Raw genomic sequence first — 19,434 nt, 5'->3', positions numbered from 1 at the left:
CCTACTATCATGAAAACCATAGTGTGTTTTGATAATTTTACAAATAAATGAAAAAGATAACGTTTTCATTTCCCTCCTTTGTTTTCATCTTTTTGTTGTAGACAGTCCGTTTTTAACTGAAGGAAGCCGCTTCTACTCGGGAGTGGCAGGAGAAGTGAGGAAACCACATGGAAGACTCCCAGGATCTAAATGAACAATCAGTAAGTCTTCATTTGTTTCAAGTTTGCTGAAATATGTGTGGTATGACTACTCAATATCGTACTGTAAGGAATAGATTGTAAGAAGCAAGTTTTTTTAAAACACATTTTGTAGTTGATTTTGAAATTCTCCTTTAAGACCACAACACAGACCTTTGGGAATTTATGGTGTTCCTGGTTGTGACTGGGATCTCCCACGGTTGTCTACTTGTAAAGCCACTGGGAGAAAGACCAGGGAATTGAAATCATGCTAAGTGTTTTACTCAGTATAAACAATTTTATACACCTCTTTTATTAGTTTTATTCCAAATGTGCTTCAGTAATGCATCTGCTGTTGAAAAGAGAAAGTACTTTGCTAGCGTGCCTATTGCTCATGTCAAGGATGGCAGCCACAGTCCTCCAGGGCTTTCCTTATTTTGCTGAGCTCTTTGCAGAGTGAAGAATGCACAAGACTGGTGACAATCATTCTAACACTCTGATTTCTCAAAGGGAAAAGATTTATATGGCCTTTCCTGCTAACTCATTAGCAGTATCTCCCTGAGACTAGTTCCTTACTGTGTTGATGTGGATTCACTAGGAGGTCTTCCCTCATACTCTCACATTACTACCAATGTTGGCCCAAGCTTTTCTGTTCATAGACAACTAATGATATCACAAGTACGGAGACATGTGTATCTACCAAGTATGGGTAGTGCTGACTGATGCTATTTTTTGTTAGCTTATGTTATCATGATTTGATGTTAGAGTCTAATGTTTCTATCAGGCAACAAAAGGCAGTGTGTTTGTGTTTAACAATGTGGTTCTAGAAAAGATTTCTTTGATGAGTTCAGTTTTAAAATACAGAGGTAGACCAGGTGGTGACGCCGTGGATAGAGTGTCGGATTGGGACGCCGAGGACCCAAGTTTGAAACCTCGAGGTCGCCAGATTGAGCGTGGGCTCATCTGGTTTGAGCAAAGCTCACCAGCTTGAGCCCAAAATCACTGGCTTGAGCAAGGGGTTACTTGGTCTGCTGTACCCCCTGGTCAAAGCACATATGAGAAAGCAATCAATGAACAACTAAAGTGCCACAACAAAAAATTGATGCTTCTCAGTTCTCATCTCTCTGCCTTCCTGTCTGTCTAATCCTCTCTCTGACTCTCTCTGTGTCTCTGTCAAAATATAAATAAATAAATAAATAAATAAATAAATAAATAAATAAATAAAATACAGAGGTATATGTGTTCTGGTATATATATGTCATTTCAAGTTAATTTAATATTTTTCTACTATTTTGTTTAAAAGAAATGACAACTGAGTCTTTACCTACACACATGACTGTTATTTAAGTTTATTATATATTATATGATTTTTTATCTTTACATAGAATCAAATATAAGAAAAATTATAAAACCGTAAAACTATAAAAGTATCTGTCAAATAATAGAGATGTTATTCTTCAAAAGTAGACTGACATTTTTAGAAAAGTAGACAAATGAGAGTCTGGGGTTTCAAAGTTTTTTTTTTTAGTGCTGGTCATTGAACTTAAATGTTCATAGTGTGGATTCTAGAAAAATGCATGATAGCATGGTGATGTTCCTAGATCCCTGTGGTGTCAGAGCTCTGTAAGCCTAACCATGGACGTATCTGAGTAAATGATGATATCCTCTTAATAGTGATGTTGCACGAGAGGGCTACTGTTGATTTGTAGTTTGTTCTAACACACGGAGGGTTATTTAAAAGTATCTGAGTGTGTGTGTGTGTGTTGTTAGACCCAGGAGGTTCCCAGGACATGGGACTATCAAAGCTTAAACAGGTGGAGTCTGGGATGTTTGATCCAGTTGATCCGGGTGTGTGTATACTTAAGAACAAATTTCTGTTTTTAATGCAGTGGAGGTTAAAGATAATATGTTTTTATGTTCAACATTAGAGTGAGCTTATTACCCAAGGTGCTTCATACCACCTTTTGCAAAATGAAACCCAACACTTGTAGATCAAATATAAAGTTTCTTCTTAGTGATATTTTAGAGCTGTGGAGCTCAGTATTTATTTATTTTTGTTAAACTTTCTGGTGTTACTAAGGTGAAGCCAGGTTTGAGAACCAGAAATGTCAGGGGACATTCTGGCCTCTTAGTTTGAACCAGCTGCTGAATTTGTGGTGAGAATAGAAAAAATCTTGAGAGAAGAAAAGGGTGCTCTTCCCTGTCTCTCTTTCCCTTTTTCCACACGGGGTTCTCACATGAGGGTTAGTGTCTGGTTAGTCAGATGAGAAGATGCTGCTCTGTGGAGTGGTTTGTTAGGCCATCAAGAAGGGGAGCTTCTGGTTTAAACCACAGGAAGCTTGAAGTTTGTGTCAGTGTTAATGGATCAATAGCTTTGATTTTATAAGCACTGTAAATTCTTTCTCCTTCTTCAACATCCTTAGACATAGAAGACCATATAGACCAATCTTTTGATCTTGTGTATGTGCAAAGGGACACTTGGCACTCTTAAATGACTTGCCCATATTGGCATGGCTGGTAAGTGTCAGAGTTGAGACTTCACACAGGTCTTCTGACTCCAAGTCCAAAGCTCTCTTCATAACATTAACATGACTTACTGCTTTTGAGTTTTCTTATTTTGACATTCATCACCATAGAAATGTCAAAAAAGTCAGAATGGGCCCCCTTTACATTGAAATGGTTTCTATTTGAATGAAATCTTTTAATGACTTTAAATCTTGTAGAGTAAATTAATGCTTCAAAACTTTTTTTAAAAAGAGACATCACATTTATCAAGATGCAGAACAGCCGCCAGACCTGACCTGTGGTGGTGCAGTGGATAAAGCGTCAACCTGGAATGCTGAAGTCGCCGGTTCGAAACCCTGGGCTTGCCTGGTCAAGGCACATATGGGAGTTGATGCTTCCAGCTCCTGCCCCCTTCTCTCTCTCTGTCTCTCCTCTCTCTCTCTCCCTCTGTCTCTCCCTCTCCTCTCTAAAATCAATAAAAAAAAAAAAAAGATGCAGAACACATAGGGTGGAATTTAAAAAAAGTGCATAATAAGATGAAAGGGAATTCACTGAGATCACAGCTATTTTACTTAAAGAAGAATTCTTTCTCTAGGCATAGGCCTGCCAATCAGTGCCATTCATTGCACATACATACTCCATTTAGCATTTTCCATGCATTCTCTCCAACACTTCCTATGTCCTTGTGATGTAATGGTATGGTCACCATTTTACAGAAAAGAGCATGGTGGCTTAGAGAATAGCCAGATCAAACAACAATTAAGTAGCAGAGATTAGAATTGAGCCCGCTTTTACCTGGCCCTAAAACCTGTAATGGATTGTGCATGCTACACCACAGTATAGAACTTAAGGAATTGAATGCTGAAGCCAGACACCCCTCACACTTCAACACTTGATAACCTTTTAGAAATTACTTAAACTCTTCCTCATCTGTAGAGTGGGGAGGGTAATTAAAAGGAAGTTATTTGAAAAACCCTGCACATGCCTTGCTTAGAGTAATAACTCGTTAAATGTTAGCTGCTATTACATATATCCCGACAAATTCAGGTGGTCTTTAAGAAGTATGCATTTATTCTTGCATATCCAGCTACACTCTGGTGACATCCCTTCCTGGAGGCACACAGGTCCACAAGCTCAATAGGTGAAAACTGAACTCACCAGCTCTCCTGTCAGTGTTTCGTCCTCGCTTTATTGCACTGCTTACCGTCTCAATGGAGAGCGTCATCAGCCAGAGTGGGTTAAATCAGAAAACCGGTAGGCATCCTTTTCTCCTTCATCCCCATTTCAAATCCTGCCCATTCTTAATTTTTAATATCTCTCAGAGCCGCTGTCTGTGCTTCAGGTCCTTATTTTGGATCTTTATTTGACCTCTTGCCTGTCTTTTTCTGCTTTGTTAGTTCTAGAGTGGTCTTTCTAGAATACATACCTGATCACATCATGGTTCTGCTTAATTTCCTTCTCAGGCCCTTTGTTGCCCTCAAGAGACGGTCCCAAGTGTGTAGCAGGTTACACAGACATCACTTCCCACCTGTAACTCACCAGTTTTATTTCTGGCTTCTTTTGGTTCCCTGAATCTTGCAGGTTCTCTGAGGTTCTTATGACGTGGCTAATGCTATAGCCTCTTCTCATGTGGCTTCTTCTCCACCAAGATAACTCCTAACTCTTGAAGACTCAATACAGATTTCATGGCCCTGGCCGGTTGGCACAGTGTTAGAGTGCTGGCCTGGTGTGTAGATGTCCCAGATTCGATTCCCAATCAGGGCACACGGGAGAAGTGATCATCGGTTTCTCCATCCCTCCTCCTCCCTTTCTCTCTTTCCCTCCTGCAGTCATGGCTTGATTGGTTCAAACACATCAGTTCCGGCCGCTGAGGATGGCTCCACGAATCACTTGCCTCAGGCACTAAAAAATAGCTCTGTGGCAAGCATGGCTCCAGATGGGCAGAGCACCAGCCCCAGACGAGGTGCCAGGTAGATCCAGGATCCTGGTTAGGGTATATGTGGAAGTCTGTCTCCCTATATCCCTTCCTCTCACTTGGAAAAGAAGAAAAAAAATCTAGGTTTCATTCCTTCTGAACAAGCCTTTCAAACTGTTTCTCCTTCCCCAGGCTGTTAGCCGTGCTGGGTCGGAGGCCTCTGCAGTGTGCTTCCGTAACCTCGGGCATTTACCTCTTTCTCAGGACTTACCCCACAGAACTGAAGTCTGCCTGTTTATTTGTCTCTATACTAAATCATAAACTGCTTGAGAGTAGTAGTGGGTCGTGTTCATCTTGTATCCTCTTTAGCACAGTTCTTGCTGATAATGTTCTCTTTAAAAGTTTTTATATACTATTAGCAAAGCATGTTAATGAATAGCCTGACAAGTTTTAGAAAACTAAAATGTTATTGTCAGGATGGATTACTAAATTATGAATTTATGTTTCACTTATTATTTTTTTAAAAATTGCATAAACATGTAATATTAGTTTAACAGCATGTGATCAAAACAAATTTTGGTCCTTAAACATTGTATTTTACAGCATGGCTGTATCTTATTTTGTAGTTTGGATTAAAGGACTTAGGGAATTTTAAGAGGTAAGCAATTAAAGTAAAATTTAACATTTATGTTGGCCTGAAATTCTGTATTAGGACTTCATAATTACTTAGAAGCAGTTTTAGTTATATCCAATTATATCTTTCTACAGTTTTTAACTAAATATTGCTCTATTAATAGAAATAAATATGAATCTAGATTATACATAGCAGTATCTACTATATTCATAATCTGAAGTTCCTTTGATACCATGAAATATGTTATATTCCCTGTATTCAAATAAAGGCTGAGTAATATTTCTTGTTTTTGTAGCTTTTATAAAAATTCTTACACAACAAGATATTCTAAAGTTTTATTTTTGTGGTGTTGAATATTGCCAATATTTTTTTTCAGGTCTGATTTATTCATACTTAAGTGAGAGTGAGAGTCTGGCCTAAGTTTATCATTAAACTGGAAGGTTTGAAAAAAAGAATATATTTTGTTAATTTTAAGTACTATATGTTATACAAAAAAACATTAGCGACTAAGTGAGGTAAAATGAATAAGTTGCCGCTTACAATAGGATTACTTTCCTTATTATTAAATATTAAGAGCCTGAATATTTCTACATATGTCAATTTTGTTACTAAATCAGTCAAATCATATTATTGATGACATACATTAGTTAGTGAAGTCTAAATTAATTCATATCTATTGGATCCATGTTATATATTACATATTTCAGCAGTACACTTAGAAATTCATATGTATTTATAGATAGTAATAGTATTTTTTTCTTGCCTAAAACCTAATAGCAATAATGTGTATTAAAATTATAGTTAGTTTAATAAATTAATTTCTGATTCTGTTTTCCTCCTTTAGAATTCCAAATGACTTTAGATTATTCTGTACTATGCATAATACTATATGTAGTACAAATAGAGAGATTCCATAGTATCGTCTTTGATTATAGCCACTACCCCACCCTGATCACCTGCACTGCTGTCTGAGCCATTTAGACAGGTCTCTAGCTGTTGTATGGAATTGAGTATACCATCCAATTTATCATCCAGATGTAGAGCTTCAGAATCAGCCATTTCTGTCATTGTTCCAACACTATGCCAGAAAATAATTGTTTTGATTAGTTTTAGTCATTATCAAATTGTACCTAACAGTACTATTCTACTATTGCCTTTTTCTTAGGTTCTCTAAATAATTTTGAGCAGCATGCCTATTTTTATTTTTAGAGGTATTTTATTTAGATCTAATCAAAATCAGGAGTTAGTTTGTTTTGAGCTACAACTCTGTTTGGAAGAACTTGGCATTTAAACTAGTCAAAAGAGTCATGTTTACAAGATGTATTCTTTACAGCGTCCAAATGGACAGCATACTTCAGAGTTCAATGGAATTCTGCTTAAAGCTCAATTATTTTAGAACTGTAACTCTCAATGGCCAATTACAATCTTACTTAGCAATTATATAATAGAGTACCTACTCTATAAAATTACAAAGTAGATCTTAAATATATTTTAATTTGCATTAGTCATTAAGATTTATCCTTTCATTTCAAACAATTTTTTAGCTCTGAATTTTTATATTTTCCATGAGTTTATAAGCATTCATAAGAGGATCTTGTGAATTATTATATTCTATGATTTTCTCATTTTGTTATTTAATTTATTAAAACATTCACAAATTTTGGAACACACACACACACACACACACACACATATATATATATAGAGAGAGAGAGAGAGAGAACCCCATATTGAACAGAATATGGATTGTGATTGCGTACCATTTTCTAATATGTAGAATGTAAATATTAGGCTTCTCTTCTGTCAGCTGTAATCAGATGTAGCAGCTGCCTCTGTTGAGTCAGAACCTAAAGCTGCCTTCTAGCTCATTGGAAAAGTAACATTATACATGTAGTGTGGTCTGCTGTGGACTGGGTCTGCCAGCGTCTAGGTCCGCCTTGGGCTGGATCTGCCATAAGCTAGGTCTCCCGTGGGCTGGATCTGCCATAGGCTGGGTCTGCCATGGGCTGGGTCTGCTGTGGGTTGGGTCTGCCATGTGCTAGATCTGCCACGAGCTAGGTCTGCCATGGACTGTGTCTGCCGTGGGCTCGGTCTGCCGTGGACTGGGTCTGCCGTGGAGTAGACCTGCCGTGGGCTGGGTCTGCCATGGAGTAGACCTGCCGCGGGCTGGGTCTGCCATGGAGTAGACCTGCTCTGGGCTGGGTCTGCCATGGAGTAGGCCTGCCGTGGGCTGGGTCTGCCGTGGAGTAGACCTGCCGTGGGCTGGGTCTGCCGTGGAGTAGGCCTGCCGCGGGCTGGGTCTGCCATGGAGTAGGCCTGCCGCGGGCTGGGTCTGCCATGGAGTAGACCTGCCGCGGGCTGGGTCTGCCATGGAGTAGACCTGCCGCGGGCTGGGTCTGCCATGGAGTAGACCTGCTGTGGACTGGGTCTGCCATGGACTTGGTCTGCGTGGACTTGGTAAGGAGGAATGGTACAGAGCCTCATACCTGCTGATCCTGGGCTATGCCAGCAGCTCGGAGCACTTTGTTTGAATAGTACAGATGAAAATAAAAGCTAAAGTCTTTATCTGAATTTACAACTCACATATGGTATATTAATTGTCCAATAATTCTCCCTTATATATTAAAATGAAAACCACTGTTGAGGACAGAAATTTTATTTTATGCTTTTATAATCCTTTTTGAATCCATTCTAATGGATATATTATAATTCACTTTTCATTATTTATATATTTGTAATTTTTTAAATTACAGTTTATAGTCAATATTATTTTATATTAGTTTCAGGTATACAGCATAGTAATTAGATAATCCTATACTTTACAAAGTGTTTCCCCTGATACTCCCAGTAATCTCCTGGTCCTATATGTAGGTACAACAACATTAGTGACTATATTTCCTATGCTGTATTTTATACTTCCTATGCTGTACTTTATATTTCCATGACTGTGTTGGAGCTAACAAGTACTTCTCAATCCCTTCACATTTTTCACCCAGTCCCCCAACCTACCTTATAATCTCGAGAAAAAGAAAAAACGAAAGTAATATAACTTTTGCTACAAAGTATACAGCAAATGGTAAATATTCACTGACAAAAAGACTAACACTCATTTTACCTCATTTAACTTAATGGTTGCCAATGTGTTATCATATAACATATAATATACTGCTCACAAAAATTAGGGGATATTTCAAAACAAATATGAAAGCCCTGGCCAGTTGGCTCAACGGTAGAGCGTCGGCCTGGCATGCGGGGGACCCGGGTTCGATTCCCGGCCAGGGCACATGGGAGAAGCGCCCATTTGCTTCTCCACCCCCCCCTCCTTCCTCTCTGTCTCTCTCTTCCCCTCCCGCAGCCGGGGCTCCATTGGAGCAAAGATGGCCCGGGCGCTGGGGATGGCTCCTTGGCCTCTGCCCCAGGCGCTAGAGTGACTCTGGTCGCGGCAGAGCGACGCCCTTGGTGGGCAGAGTGTCACCCCTGGTGGGCGTGCCGGGTGGATCCCGGTTGGGCGCATGCAGGAGTCTGTCTGACTGTCTCTCCCCGTTTCCAGCTTCAGAAAAAAAAAATCTATAAAAAACAAAACAAAACAAATACGAAGCAATAAAGTATCCCCTAATTTTTGTGAGCAATGTACTTACAATTTTGTTCATCCGTAGGCACCATGCTAAGTGGTTTATGTGACTTATCTCAAGGAACATATAGCAGCCGTGTGGATGTGCTCTGGCATGACCTCAGTCCAAAGAACAGCCCCCTGAAGCTGAGCTTAGAGATTTTATTCAAAGCTGTGATAGCGAGAAAGGGACGTGAGCTCATGTCGTCTTATTCCGGATTCCACACTGCTGAACAAAGTATTTTATCTGCTTCGGTCAGCTTAAACGGTTTTCAGACCCTTCAGTACATTTTGTCTTTTAAAAGTATTCATTAAAACTCAACTTGATCTCAACTTATTTGAACAAAAAGCAAAGGTTTTGAATATCGTAGATCTTAGTGAGAAATAGAAGTTACTTCCTCATGAATACAAATCAGCTACACAATCTTCATTAGTAAATATTTTGAACAGGCAGTCATAAGATAGCAGAATATAGGCAAGATGAGTGATAATTCAACAAATTCAGTTCAACAAATATTTAAAGATTCCTCACTCTTTTGTCAGGAGCTCTGCTAAACTAAGGATTAAGAGATAAATATAATACAATTCCTGTCCTCTCCCAAATTTTACTTGAATATATGATTGCAGGATGTTATGCCAAGTTCTAAAGTTATTTTAAAATGCAATTTGGACAGTGGCAACTAATTTATTCAGTGAATATTTGTGGTTACATCTGTACTTGAAGCATCGTTTTAGGTGTTGGAAATACTTGGTAGACAAAATGGATACAGTTATCATTCCCATGGAGCTTATATTTTCGTGGGGAGACAGGCAGTAAGTCAATACAGTGTGCTGATAGTAATAAGGGCAAGGAGAAACGTTCAAGCAGGGAGGAGGATAAGAAGTTCTGAGCCATGCTGGGTGGGTAGGGAAAGCGACGATTTTTGGAAAGTGATCAGGGGGATCACACTGAGAAGATGGCATCGTGCAAAGACTGGAAGGAGATGAAAGAGCGAGTTGTGTGAATATGGGGGCGAGTGGATTTTGGTTTAGAAGGAACAGCAACTGTACAAACTGAGGTGGCAGCATGCCTGGTATGTTCAGGGAATAGGAAGGAGGACAGTGTTAGTGGCAGTGGTGGAGACAACAAGGTGGAGATATGGATGTGATGAGGATGTGGAGATGGAGGAGTCCACCTTGTGTAGGGGTTTTTAGGCACCATAAGAGCTTGAGCTTTTCTCTAACTGGCATGGGAAGTAGTTGGAGGAGCTTTGGGATGACATGGTGTAACTTAAGTTTTAAAAGATCACCCTATCTGCAATGTTGAAAATAGTCAGTATGATGTCAGGAGTAGAAACCGGGAGACTGTAAATATCCAGATGTACAAAGGACAAGGTAGCTGCGGAGGTGGTGAGGATATGTTTTGAATGTAGGGCCATTCAGTGGATTTGGATGTGGATTAAACCAGGAGTCACAGATGGCTTCAAGGTCTTTGTCCTGAGCAGTGGGAAGGATGAGATTGGCTCTTGCTGAGCTGGAATGACTTAGAAGGAACAGATGGAGAGTGGGGATAAGGAGGTTGGCTTCAGACAAAGTGGCAGAGACATTCCTGTGTTTTCACCAATTCTGTTTCATATACTTTTTTGCTGCTGTCCCAATTACTACTCTCCTCCCCCCTCCATTTAGACCTGTCATTTCCAGGCTGAGGCAGTGAGAAGCCTCTCCACGATTTTTTGGTCTCTGTGTCCCCCTGGTATGAAGAATGAAGAGGAAGCCTCAGGCTCACATGGCAGAGCCCCAAGCCTGAGGAAGGCTGGATCCCTGAGGCATGGCATGGAGGCCAGGTTCCCAGGACAGTGTGAAGCAGCTGAGTTAATAGAGACATATTAAATTTTCCCTGATATGAGACATGCATGGAAATGTTCGGTAGTCAGATGTAACCATTTGGAGCTCAGGAGAGAATGTTGGACTTGAAAAAGAAATTCGGGAGGCTTCAGGGTATCGGTGGTATTTATCAATGGTTGAGAGCACTCAAAGAGTTAGTCTAGATAGAGATCAATGAAAAGACCTGAATACAGTCAGTGAATTGTCTTTTGATGTGTTTTTCTTCCAAATTTTCCAACAGTCACATTATATTTATATATGGGTTATGGGTTACTAAGTTCACCTCTCTCAGGGGAGTGTACAGCTGATTAGGTATTGAGACATCATTAACGTCTTTGCCTTTTTTTTGGTCAAAGTAATAAGAAGCCGTAAATATTTAGAAGAAAATAGACAACAAGTATTTGTTATTTTCTCATTGTTGTTTGTAGATATGATGTTTCCATCATTCCAACTTAATAAAGAATTGACATACAATCAAGGTTTCTAAGCTTCAGCATTATTGATATTTAAGGATGGATAATTCTTTATAATTGGGTGGGGAGGGTGCTGTCCTGTACATTATATGATATTTAGAAGCATTTCTGGTATCTACCCACTAGATGTCAGTAGCACTTCCTTACCACCCCCAACATCATTACTGACAATCAAAAATGTCTTCTGAGCAAGGTAAGAATCACTGATCTATATTATATCTGCTTTTAGTGAGTTAGTTATTTATATATTTATTCTCTGCAAAGTATCTGAGGAGGTTTTCCTGAACATTTATTTAATATAATATGCTATATTAAATTATTGAGGAAACTGAGATGAAAGATAAAACCATGATAATACAGAATTTAAGCAAGAAAGCAACATAACATTGCCAATTTAACAGTACAGAATAATTAGCACTATGTAATTAGCGGAGAGAGTCTATTCAAGAAAGGTCAAGAAAGGAATTAAAGATGGGTTAGGTCATTCCTTAACTGGTAGGTCTTGAAAGAGGGGGTGACATGGTATGGACACAGCCTGGCCTGGTGGATAGCAAGAAGTGCAAAGCAGAAGGCAGGGAGTCCCACCTAGGTAGTAGGGATGGGTTAGAATGATGGAATCAGAAACTCTGTGGGGTGAAGATGTAGAACAGTGGGTAATCTCACTGAGAAGTTCTGAGGCCAGACTGGCGAGAGTTTTGAAGTAGAAGGAAGAAGATGGATCAGGAGAGACAGAGAAGACAGAGTAAGTGAAACAAAGGAAAGATCAGGATAATAATGTTTTCAGAGACAATGGCCAACCTAACTTTCGGGAGGAATTGGTCATTACTGTCTGACATTTCCAGAGGTCAGGCATGATAGAAACTAAAAAAAAAAGGCTGTTTTATTTGTTGATTAGGTCATTGGTGGCATTTCAGTATACAGTCTCATAAGAATTGTGGCAAAAAGAGACATCTCAGAGGCTCAATACAGAGAAGAGGAGGAGGGAAGAGGCAGCTGGTGCATTTAAAGAAGAGAAATGGGACAGTAATGGAAGGGAGCACTGGTTCCAAACCAGAAGAGCCTTGGTTGTGTGGTTGATGACCAGGGGAGAAGAGTCAGTGGAGAATAGAATCAGTTGTTGCAGAAGGGATGTTAGGCCTCGGTGGAGGGCAGAATAAAGAAGATATAGGGATGAGGAGGCAAAATATTCTCTGACTCTGAAAATGTTAGATAGAAAGTGCCTGTGTTCTTGCATACTCCAGGGTGCACTCTCTTGATGGCATTTGGTTTTTTGTTTGTTAGTTTTCTGGTAACACAGGAGGGAAGTGCTTTTGTTCATTCAAGGTCAGGAAGTGGATTGAAACATGGTGGGATTAAAGATTTAAGTCGTATAAAGAAGATCAACAATGACCATTATTTTTTTAAAAAATGATAGGTGAGCCTGACCTGTGGTGGCGCAGTGGATAAAGCATCGACCTGGAAATGCTGAGGTTGCCCGTTCGAAACCCTGGGCTTGCCTGGTCAAGGCACATAGGGGAGTTGATGCTTCCTGCTCCTCCCCACCTTCTCTCTCTATCTCTCTCCTCTCTCTCTCTCTCTCTCTCTCTCTCTCCCTCTCTCTCTTTCTAAAATGAATAAATAAAATAAAAATAAAAATTTAAAAAAATGGTAGGTGAGTTCCTAGAACTCAATGCACAGATTATTAAGAGACATTTTCAGTTTTCCTTTAGCAAAGCAGATTGCATTGACTATGACTTAAGACTCTGCGTTAGCCTGAAAAGTTTATTTTTTTGCATTGAAACCATTAAGAAGACACAAGAGAAAAATAAACATTTTGTGGTTAATGAAAATGCCTCTCATCTTTGGAAGAAACTGCTTCCTCTGTTTTCTTTGGATATCAGTATATCCAACAAAAAGAAGAGCCTATTTATTTAGATGTGATTGGGTCAAATTTAACAAGAGTCAGACTGGAAAAGTACTTCTCTCAAAGTACATGAAATTCTATCATTTCATATCTTCTTGGAGAAAGGACTGATTTTTCTGCTCAGACTTCTTTTAAGATGCAAATATCCTTGGAAGGGTTAATATGTTCAGAAGTTCATGTTAACTCTCTTGGCAGAAGCTGGGATGGCAGGGTGGAAGAAAGTTTACCAAAAAAAAAAAAAAAAAAAAAAAAAAGCAAACGAGAGTTAAAAAAGAAAGGCAAACATTGTCTGCTTACTTTGCTTAGCTTTCATTATTTTGCCCAAACTGCTGTGGATGACACATGTGAACAGTGGATTATAACAAGATCCGTGAGTGCCAGCTGCTCACAGACGACACTTACGTAGTCCTCACTTGGGCTTTCTAAGTGCCTTATGTATACTAACTTCTTTAATTCTTTAACAATTTGCTGAGGTGGTCAGTATTATTATCCCTCAATTTCTAGGTGAGGGGTCACTCAGCTAGTGGGTGGGTGAGCAGGATTTTAATCCAGGCACTCAAGTTCCTGAGCTGACAATATTCGTTGCTAGGGGAATTCATTGCAGGTAGAATACCCTATTTACTTTTCATTCCTGACTCAATGGCTTCTATCAAAAAATTTGAAATGTTTTGACTTTTCATACATATGAAGAAAACAAATTTGATCTGTGTCAGTTTTTTTTTCTATTATCATTTTCTTTCATTGGCAGATCTGTCATACCACACATGGTGTGAAGGGGTAGACCACACACCTATAAAATAATAGGTGGTATTTGTTTTTTCATTCTAATTATTAAAAAAGTGGGCTTAGATAGACACTGGAGTCTATGCTGGTTTTCCACATCAGGATTTTTAGGAAGACAGAGGCACACTTACATTTCTTTTACATTAAACATATTGCAGGCCTTTTCTCCTTTTCATGTTGTCATGCTTGATACAAAGGCCTAGACGACTTGTTTTATAGGTGGTTGCGACCTTTAGAGATTACATTATCCAAATTCTTTATGTTGTGGATGCTGAGAGGGCTTAAGCTCCATCTCAGGCTAAGACTGAGGAGGAGGGTGTTTTGAAATAAGACTTTATGACTCATTTCCACCTCAACACTAAAATTTGAATACTTCTGTATGCAGGATTTTAACATCTGGAAATTAAAATCAACCCCTGTGTTAAATTAATGCTTTATTTGGAGATTGATGAAATAATTTTATTTGAACTTACACTAAAGTTGTTGGTAAATCAGGGTCATTTAAGAAAAATCCAGGAAAGGTGTGATATTTTACATGTTTATTTTTCTCCTGGTTATTATTTATTGCTCAATCAGCATTAACAGAAGAAAAATAGTTTGGCTGCTGAGTTACTGTAGTATAGGATTTCAAAGGGCCTTATTAGAGAGGGATGTAATTTCATCCTCTGGGCCTTTTATGTAACAGAGTGCATATTTGGGTTACTTTATTTTGACCCGGAATTAAACAATAGATTAAAGTGGTGCACAGGAAGTTAAATTATTCAAGAAAGATTAAAAATATATTATGGTTGATTTTTAGACTACTCAGGCCGTCTCTATACTTTATAGCTTTATACTTTTATTTTTGGTAACTCTTGTCTGAATGCCCTGCCACAAAGTTTTCTGTTTATTTCACAAATTTTATAAAATGTAGGTATTTGATAACTACTGTGTCTAATCAATGGTTTTTAAATGCATAATTTTGACAAATTGATAGACAGTAATGCTTTTGTATATTGTTTAACTATACAGTGTGTCCGTAAAGTCATGGTGTACTTTTAACCAGTCACAGGAAAGCAACAAAAGACAATAGAAATGTGAAATCTGCACCAAATAAAAGGAAAACCCTCCCAGTTTCTGTAGGATGATGTGGCAGCATGTGCGCATGCGCAGATGATGACGTAACACCGTGTATACAGCGGAGCAGCCCACGGCCATGCCAGTCGAGATGCGGACAGTACAGAGGAAAGTTCAGTGTGTTCTGTGGCTCACTAAATTCAAATCCATGACCGAAGTGCAACTTGAATATTGGCACGTTTATAACGAAGTGCCACCACATAGTAATAACATGACTCGGTGGGATAAGCAGTTGAAGGAAACCGGCAGTTTGGTGGAGAAACCCCGTTCTGGTAGGCCATCAGTCAGTGACGAGTCTGTAGAGGCTATACGGGATAGCTACCTAAGGAGCCCTAAAAATTCTGTGCGTGAGCCCACATCGAACTGCACTGAATAGGTATGAAACTGGGAGAGTTTTCCTTTTATTTGGTGCAGATTTCACATTTCTGTCGTCTTTTGTTGCTTTCCTGTGACCGGTCAAAAGTGCACCATGACTTTACAGACACACTGTATATGACCATAGTTTAGTTATGGAATTCAGTAATGAAAAATAGAGTAGATGTCACAGATTGTAATGAAGCTTCACATATTAAATATTAAGGGAAGAAAACTTGAAGATCTGTGAATTCAAAGAAAAACGCCTTTACAACTTCAGTTTTGAGAGCATTTTCATAAGATGAAAGAAACACATAATATCAGGGTACTGCTAACTCTAGCCATCTAGTAGTGCATGGATCCATCATGAGACTTGAAGGTAGTCCTCTCTGCTCCCTCATCCCATGACTGACCCTGTGATTTGCATAATAATATCCACACTGGTTCATGTTTGGGGTGATTGTTTCCATCCTCAATGTGAGACTGTGGAATTCTTATTTTGTTTCCATGAAGTAAAGTTTGCATTGGCTGGGGTCCCAGCTAGACTGATGCTTTTTTCTCATTTTGTTTATTTGTTTAATATCGTAGGTTTTGAAAGTCATTCAAAATTAAAGGGCTTGCATATTATCCTAAGAAGATAATTTGTGATTGAAACCCTTTGTGAAAAATTACAAGAGGCATTTAAATGTTTGTTAAGTAACTTGTTATTTATGGTTGGATGAGAGGTCGATGTGGAGTATGCCTCTGCTGAAAATTTATATGGTACTTACTGAAGGCTATCTGCCTACTTTTTGGAAGATACAGACACATTCCAGTGTGCATAAGTTACTTCACAGAAGTCAATCAGAAATTGTAAATGATAATTTTAGGTCATACATAATTATATTTTAGAGCCCTGGCTGGTTGGCTCAGTGGTAGAATGTTGACCCAGTGTATGGAAGTCCCAGGTTTTGTTTCCAGTGAGGGCATACAGGAAAAGTGACCATCTGCTTCTCCTCTCCTCCCCCTTCTCTCTTTCTTTCTCTCTCTCTCTCTCTCTCTCTTCTCCTCCCACAACCATGGCTCGATTGAACCAAGTGCTTCTGCCCTGGACACTAAGGATGGCTCAGTGGAGCCTCAACATCAGGCACTAAAAATAGCTCGGTTTTGAGTAGGTTCTCAGATAGGCAGTGCATTGGCCCCAGACAGGAGTTGCTGGGTGGATCCCGGTCAGGACATATGTGGGAGTCTGTCTCTTTATCTCCCCTCTTCTCACTTAAATTAAATATATATATATATATATATATATATATATATATATATATATATATATATATATTTTAGAATGTTGAATGTATGTGCTAATCTATAAGTCAGTAAATTTTACATTGATATTTCTGATTTAGTAGTTTTAATATATTAATGCTAGACTAATTTTACCTTAGTTTGCTATTTCTTGCACTACAATGGTAATTGGAATATTTTAATTCTAGAGCCCATTAAGTCAAGCTCGAGATTTAAGGGAATTAATTGAAGGCCTTCAAGATATTGGTATTTTGTTACATGGATTGAATATTGATGTTGAGGTCTTAAGCTCAAAGTTGCTTTGCTGTTTGATTCTGTTAGACTGAGTATACAAGGAATTGGGGAGGGGAGAGGATATACTCGCATTTCCTGGCTTTCTCTACCTTTGGAACAAGTAACAAATTTAAGAATTGATAAAAAAGGAAAATTTTTGTTTTATTATAATTTTTTCCAGATTTTATTAAATACTCTTTCGGCTTCTGGATTTATATGAAAGAACTCCCAGAAGTTTATATGTCTATATAAATAGTTTTGCCCTTTCTCTAAATATCCCTTTGGCAGAGTCTTTGTGTGTTTAAGCTTGGAGACAGCAGAGACCAAGAAGTCCAACTCATCATTTCATAGATGTATGTAGAGTGAGCTAAGGACCGGGGAGGTTCAGGATCACACAACTGGTGGGTGGTAGCATCAGGATTCAAGCTTGCATTTTGAATCCCAGGCTGTGTTTTTTACGGTCTCAGCATGCTTACTTTTTTCTGTGTCCAGAGCTTACATCCATGACATTTATTGAAATTTTGAGTCTAGGGGAACTGTCATTGTTGGAATTTTTGAAGTCATACAGGGTCTAAACCTTACTGAAAATTTCAGACTGATTTGGAAAGGAAAGAAAAAAACCCAGAAGTTATTTTCTCTGTTCTTAAGATCACAAAACTGACATTTTATTTTTTTTATTTATTTTTTATTTTTTTATTTTTTCTGAAGCTGGAAACGGGGAGAGACAGACAGACTCCCGCATGCGCCCCACCGGGATCCACCCAGCACGCCCACCAGGGACGACGCTCTGCCCACCAGAGGGCGATGCTCTGCCCCTCCGGGGCATCGCTCTGCCGCGACCAGAGCCACTCTAGCGCCTGGGACAGAGGCCAAGGAGCCATCCCCAGCGCCCAGGCCATCTTTGCTCCAATGGAGCCTTGGCTGCGGGAGGGGAAGAGAGAGACAGAGAGGAAGGAGGGGGGGTGGAGAAGCAAATGGGCGCTTCTCCTATGTGCCCGGCTGGGAATTGAACCTGGGTCCCCCGCACGCCAGGCCTACGCTCTACCGCTAAGCCAACCGGCCAGGGCCAAAACTGACATTTTAAATGAGATAAAAATCCTTCTGAAACTAGGGATTACTTTATTTAATTTGTTTTAATTTTTAAATTTTTATTGAGGTATAATTTATATACAACAACTGCTTGTGTGTGTGTGTATGTGTGTGTGTGTGTTTGTATTCTGGGTACAAATTCTTTATCATATATATATATATATTGCAGATGTTTTCTCACATTCTGTCTTATTTTTTCATGGTGTTAGTGGCTTGTTAATTACAAGAAAGTGAAGGAAAACAAAGCAACTGGGATTTTGATTGACATTGCATTGAATCTGTAGAATAATTGGGGAGAATTGACTTAACAATGAACATTGTGTCTTTATACACATTTATTTATGTCTTTACTGCTCTCAGCAACATTTTATAGTTTTCAGCATGTAGGTTTTGCACAACTTGTCAGATTCATATCTTAGTCTTTCATATTGTTGATGCCAATGGAAAAGTTTTTTTTTATTTCAATTTTCAGTTGTTTATTCCTTATATATGGAAATAAGTTGAAATTGGTATAATTTATTATACAATCTTGCCAAAGAATTATTAGTTCTACTATATTAGGTTTTCTATATAGACATATTGTCTGTAAATAAAAGCAGTTATAATTTTTCATTCCTCAACCTAACCTTTTATTTTTCTTTATTGCTCTGTTACAATAGCTAGAAATTCTAGTTCTATGTTGAATACTGATGAGGAAAATATCCTTTATACCTTTTACATTGAGATGAGAATGGAATCAATGGTCATTCATGGAAAGTCTCAAATGAAACTTCTTAGAAGGCTCATGACTGATTTGAAAAAAACATCATATTTTGCATTCTTCTCTATAGCTTTCTGTTTTAAAATATAAAATAAAATTTAAAAACTTAATAGTTTAATTATTTTGTTCAGAAACTGTCTACCCCCTGACCCCAAACATCTATGAAAGTGTTGATTCAGGAAGATGTGCTGTAGTTAATCCTGTGTTTTTTATAGCATGTATCTTAAAACATAATTTGAGAAGGAAGGTAAATAATAAAATATATGTCACATAAAATATATCTAAACAATACAAAACAATGTAAAATGAGTGTAAGTTGTATAACATTATACTGAGTTATATTGCAGGCTGTATTATTAACTTAACTTTAGGTCTCTATAGGTAGACTGTAAATTTCTTCTAGGCAGACCTCATCTTATTCTTTATTTTATCTACCATAACCTATAGGACAGCCCTATATACATTTTGCAGAATGACTTTTACTAGACCTTACTCAACTTTCACATGCAGAGATCACTGGAAATAAGTAAGAGAGAGATTATACTGGAGTGATCAGAGAGCAGGTTAGAAGAACTGAAGTGTGTGTGAGTTTGGGGCCAGATTGGAACAGAGGCTAGGTCGATGCCCATGAAATGGAAGTAGATTATATGTCCATTATGATTAAAGACTGATATAGAACAACAACTCATTTCTTTA

The 19,434-nt window shown here is 38.6% G+C and overlaps 1 protein-coding gene across 9 annotated transcripts in view; it reads left to right on the top strand.

Annotated features, from left to right (window-relative positions):
- The window catches only part of EYA4 (EYA transcriptional coactivator and phosphatase 4), a 299,771-nt gene that overhangs the window by 33,381 nt on the left and 246,956 nt on the right, over positions 1–19,434 (top strand). For 8 of the 9 annotated variants that reach the window (XM_066373193.1, XM_066373192.1, XM_066373189.1 and 5 more), the window contains exon 2: positions 102–200. In XM_066373193.1, coding sequence (XP_066229290.1) covers positions 168–200 — 33 coding nt within the window. In that variant the 5' untranslated portion in view covers positions 102–167. The remainder of the gene's footprint in view (positions 1–101; positions 201–19,434) is intronic. The other variant, XM_066373184.1, reaches the window with a different exon arrangement.

Source organism: Saccopteryx leptura, chromosome 3, assembly GCF_036850995.1.
Source record: "Saccopteryx leptura isolate mSacLep1 chromosome 3, mSacLep1_pri_phased_curated, whole genome shotgun sequence".
Lineage (NCBI taxonomy): Eukaryota > Metazoa > Chordata > Mammalia > Chiroptera > Emballonuridae > Saccopteryx > Saccopteryx leptura.
This window is presented reverse-complemented; position numbering and strand designations above follow the sequence as displayed.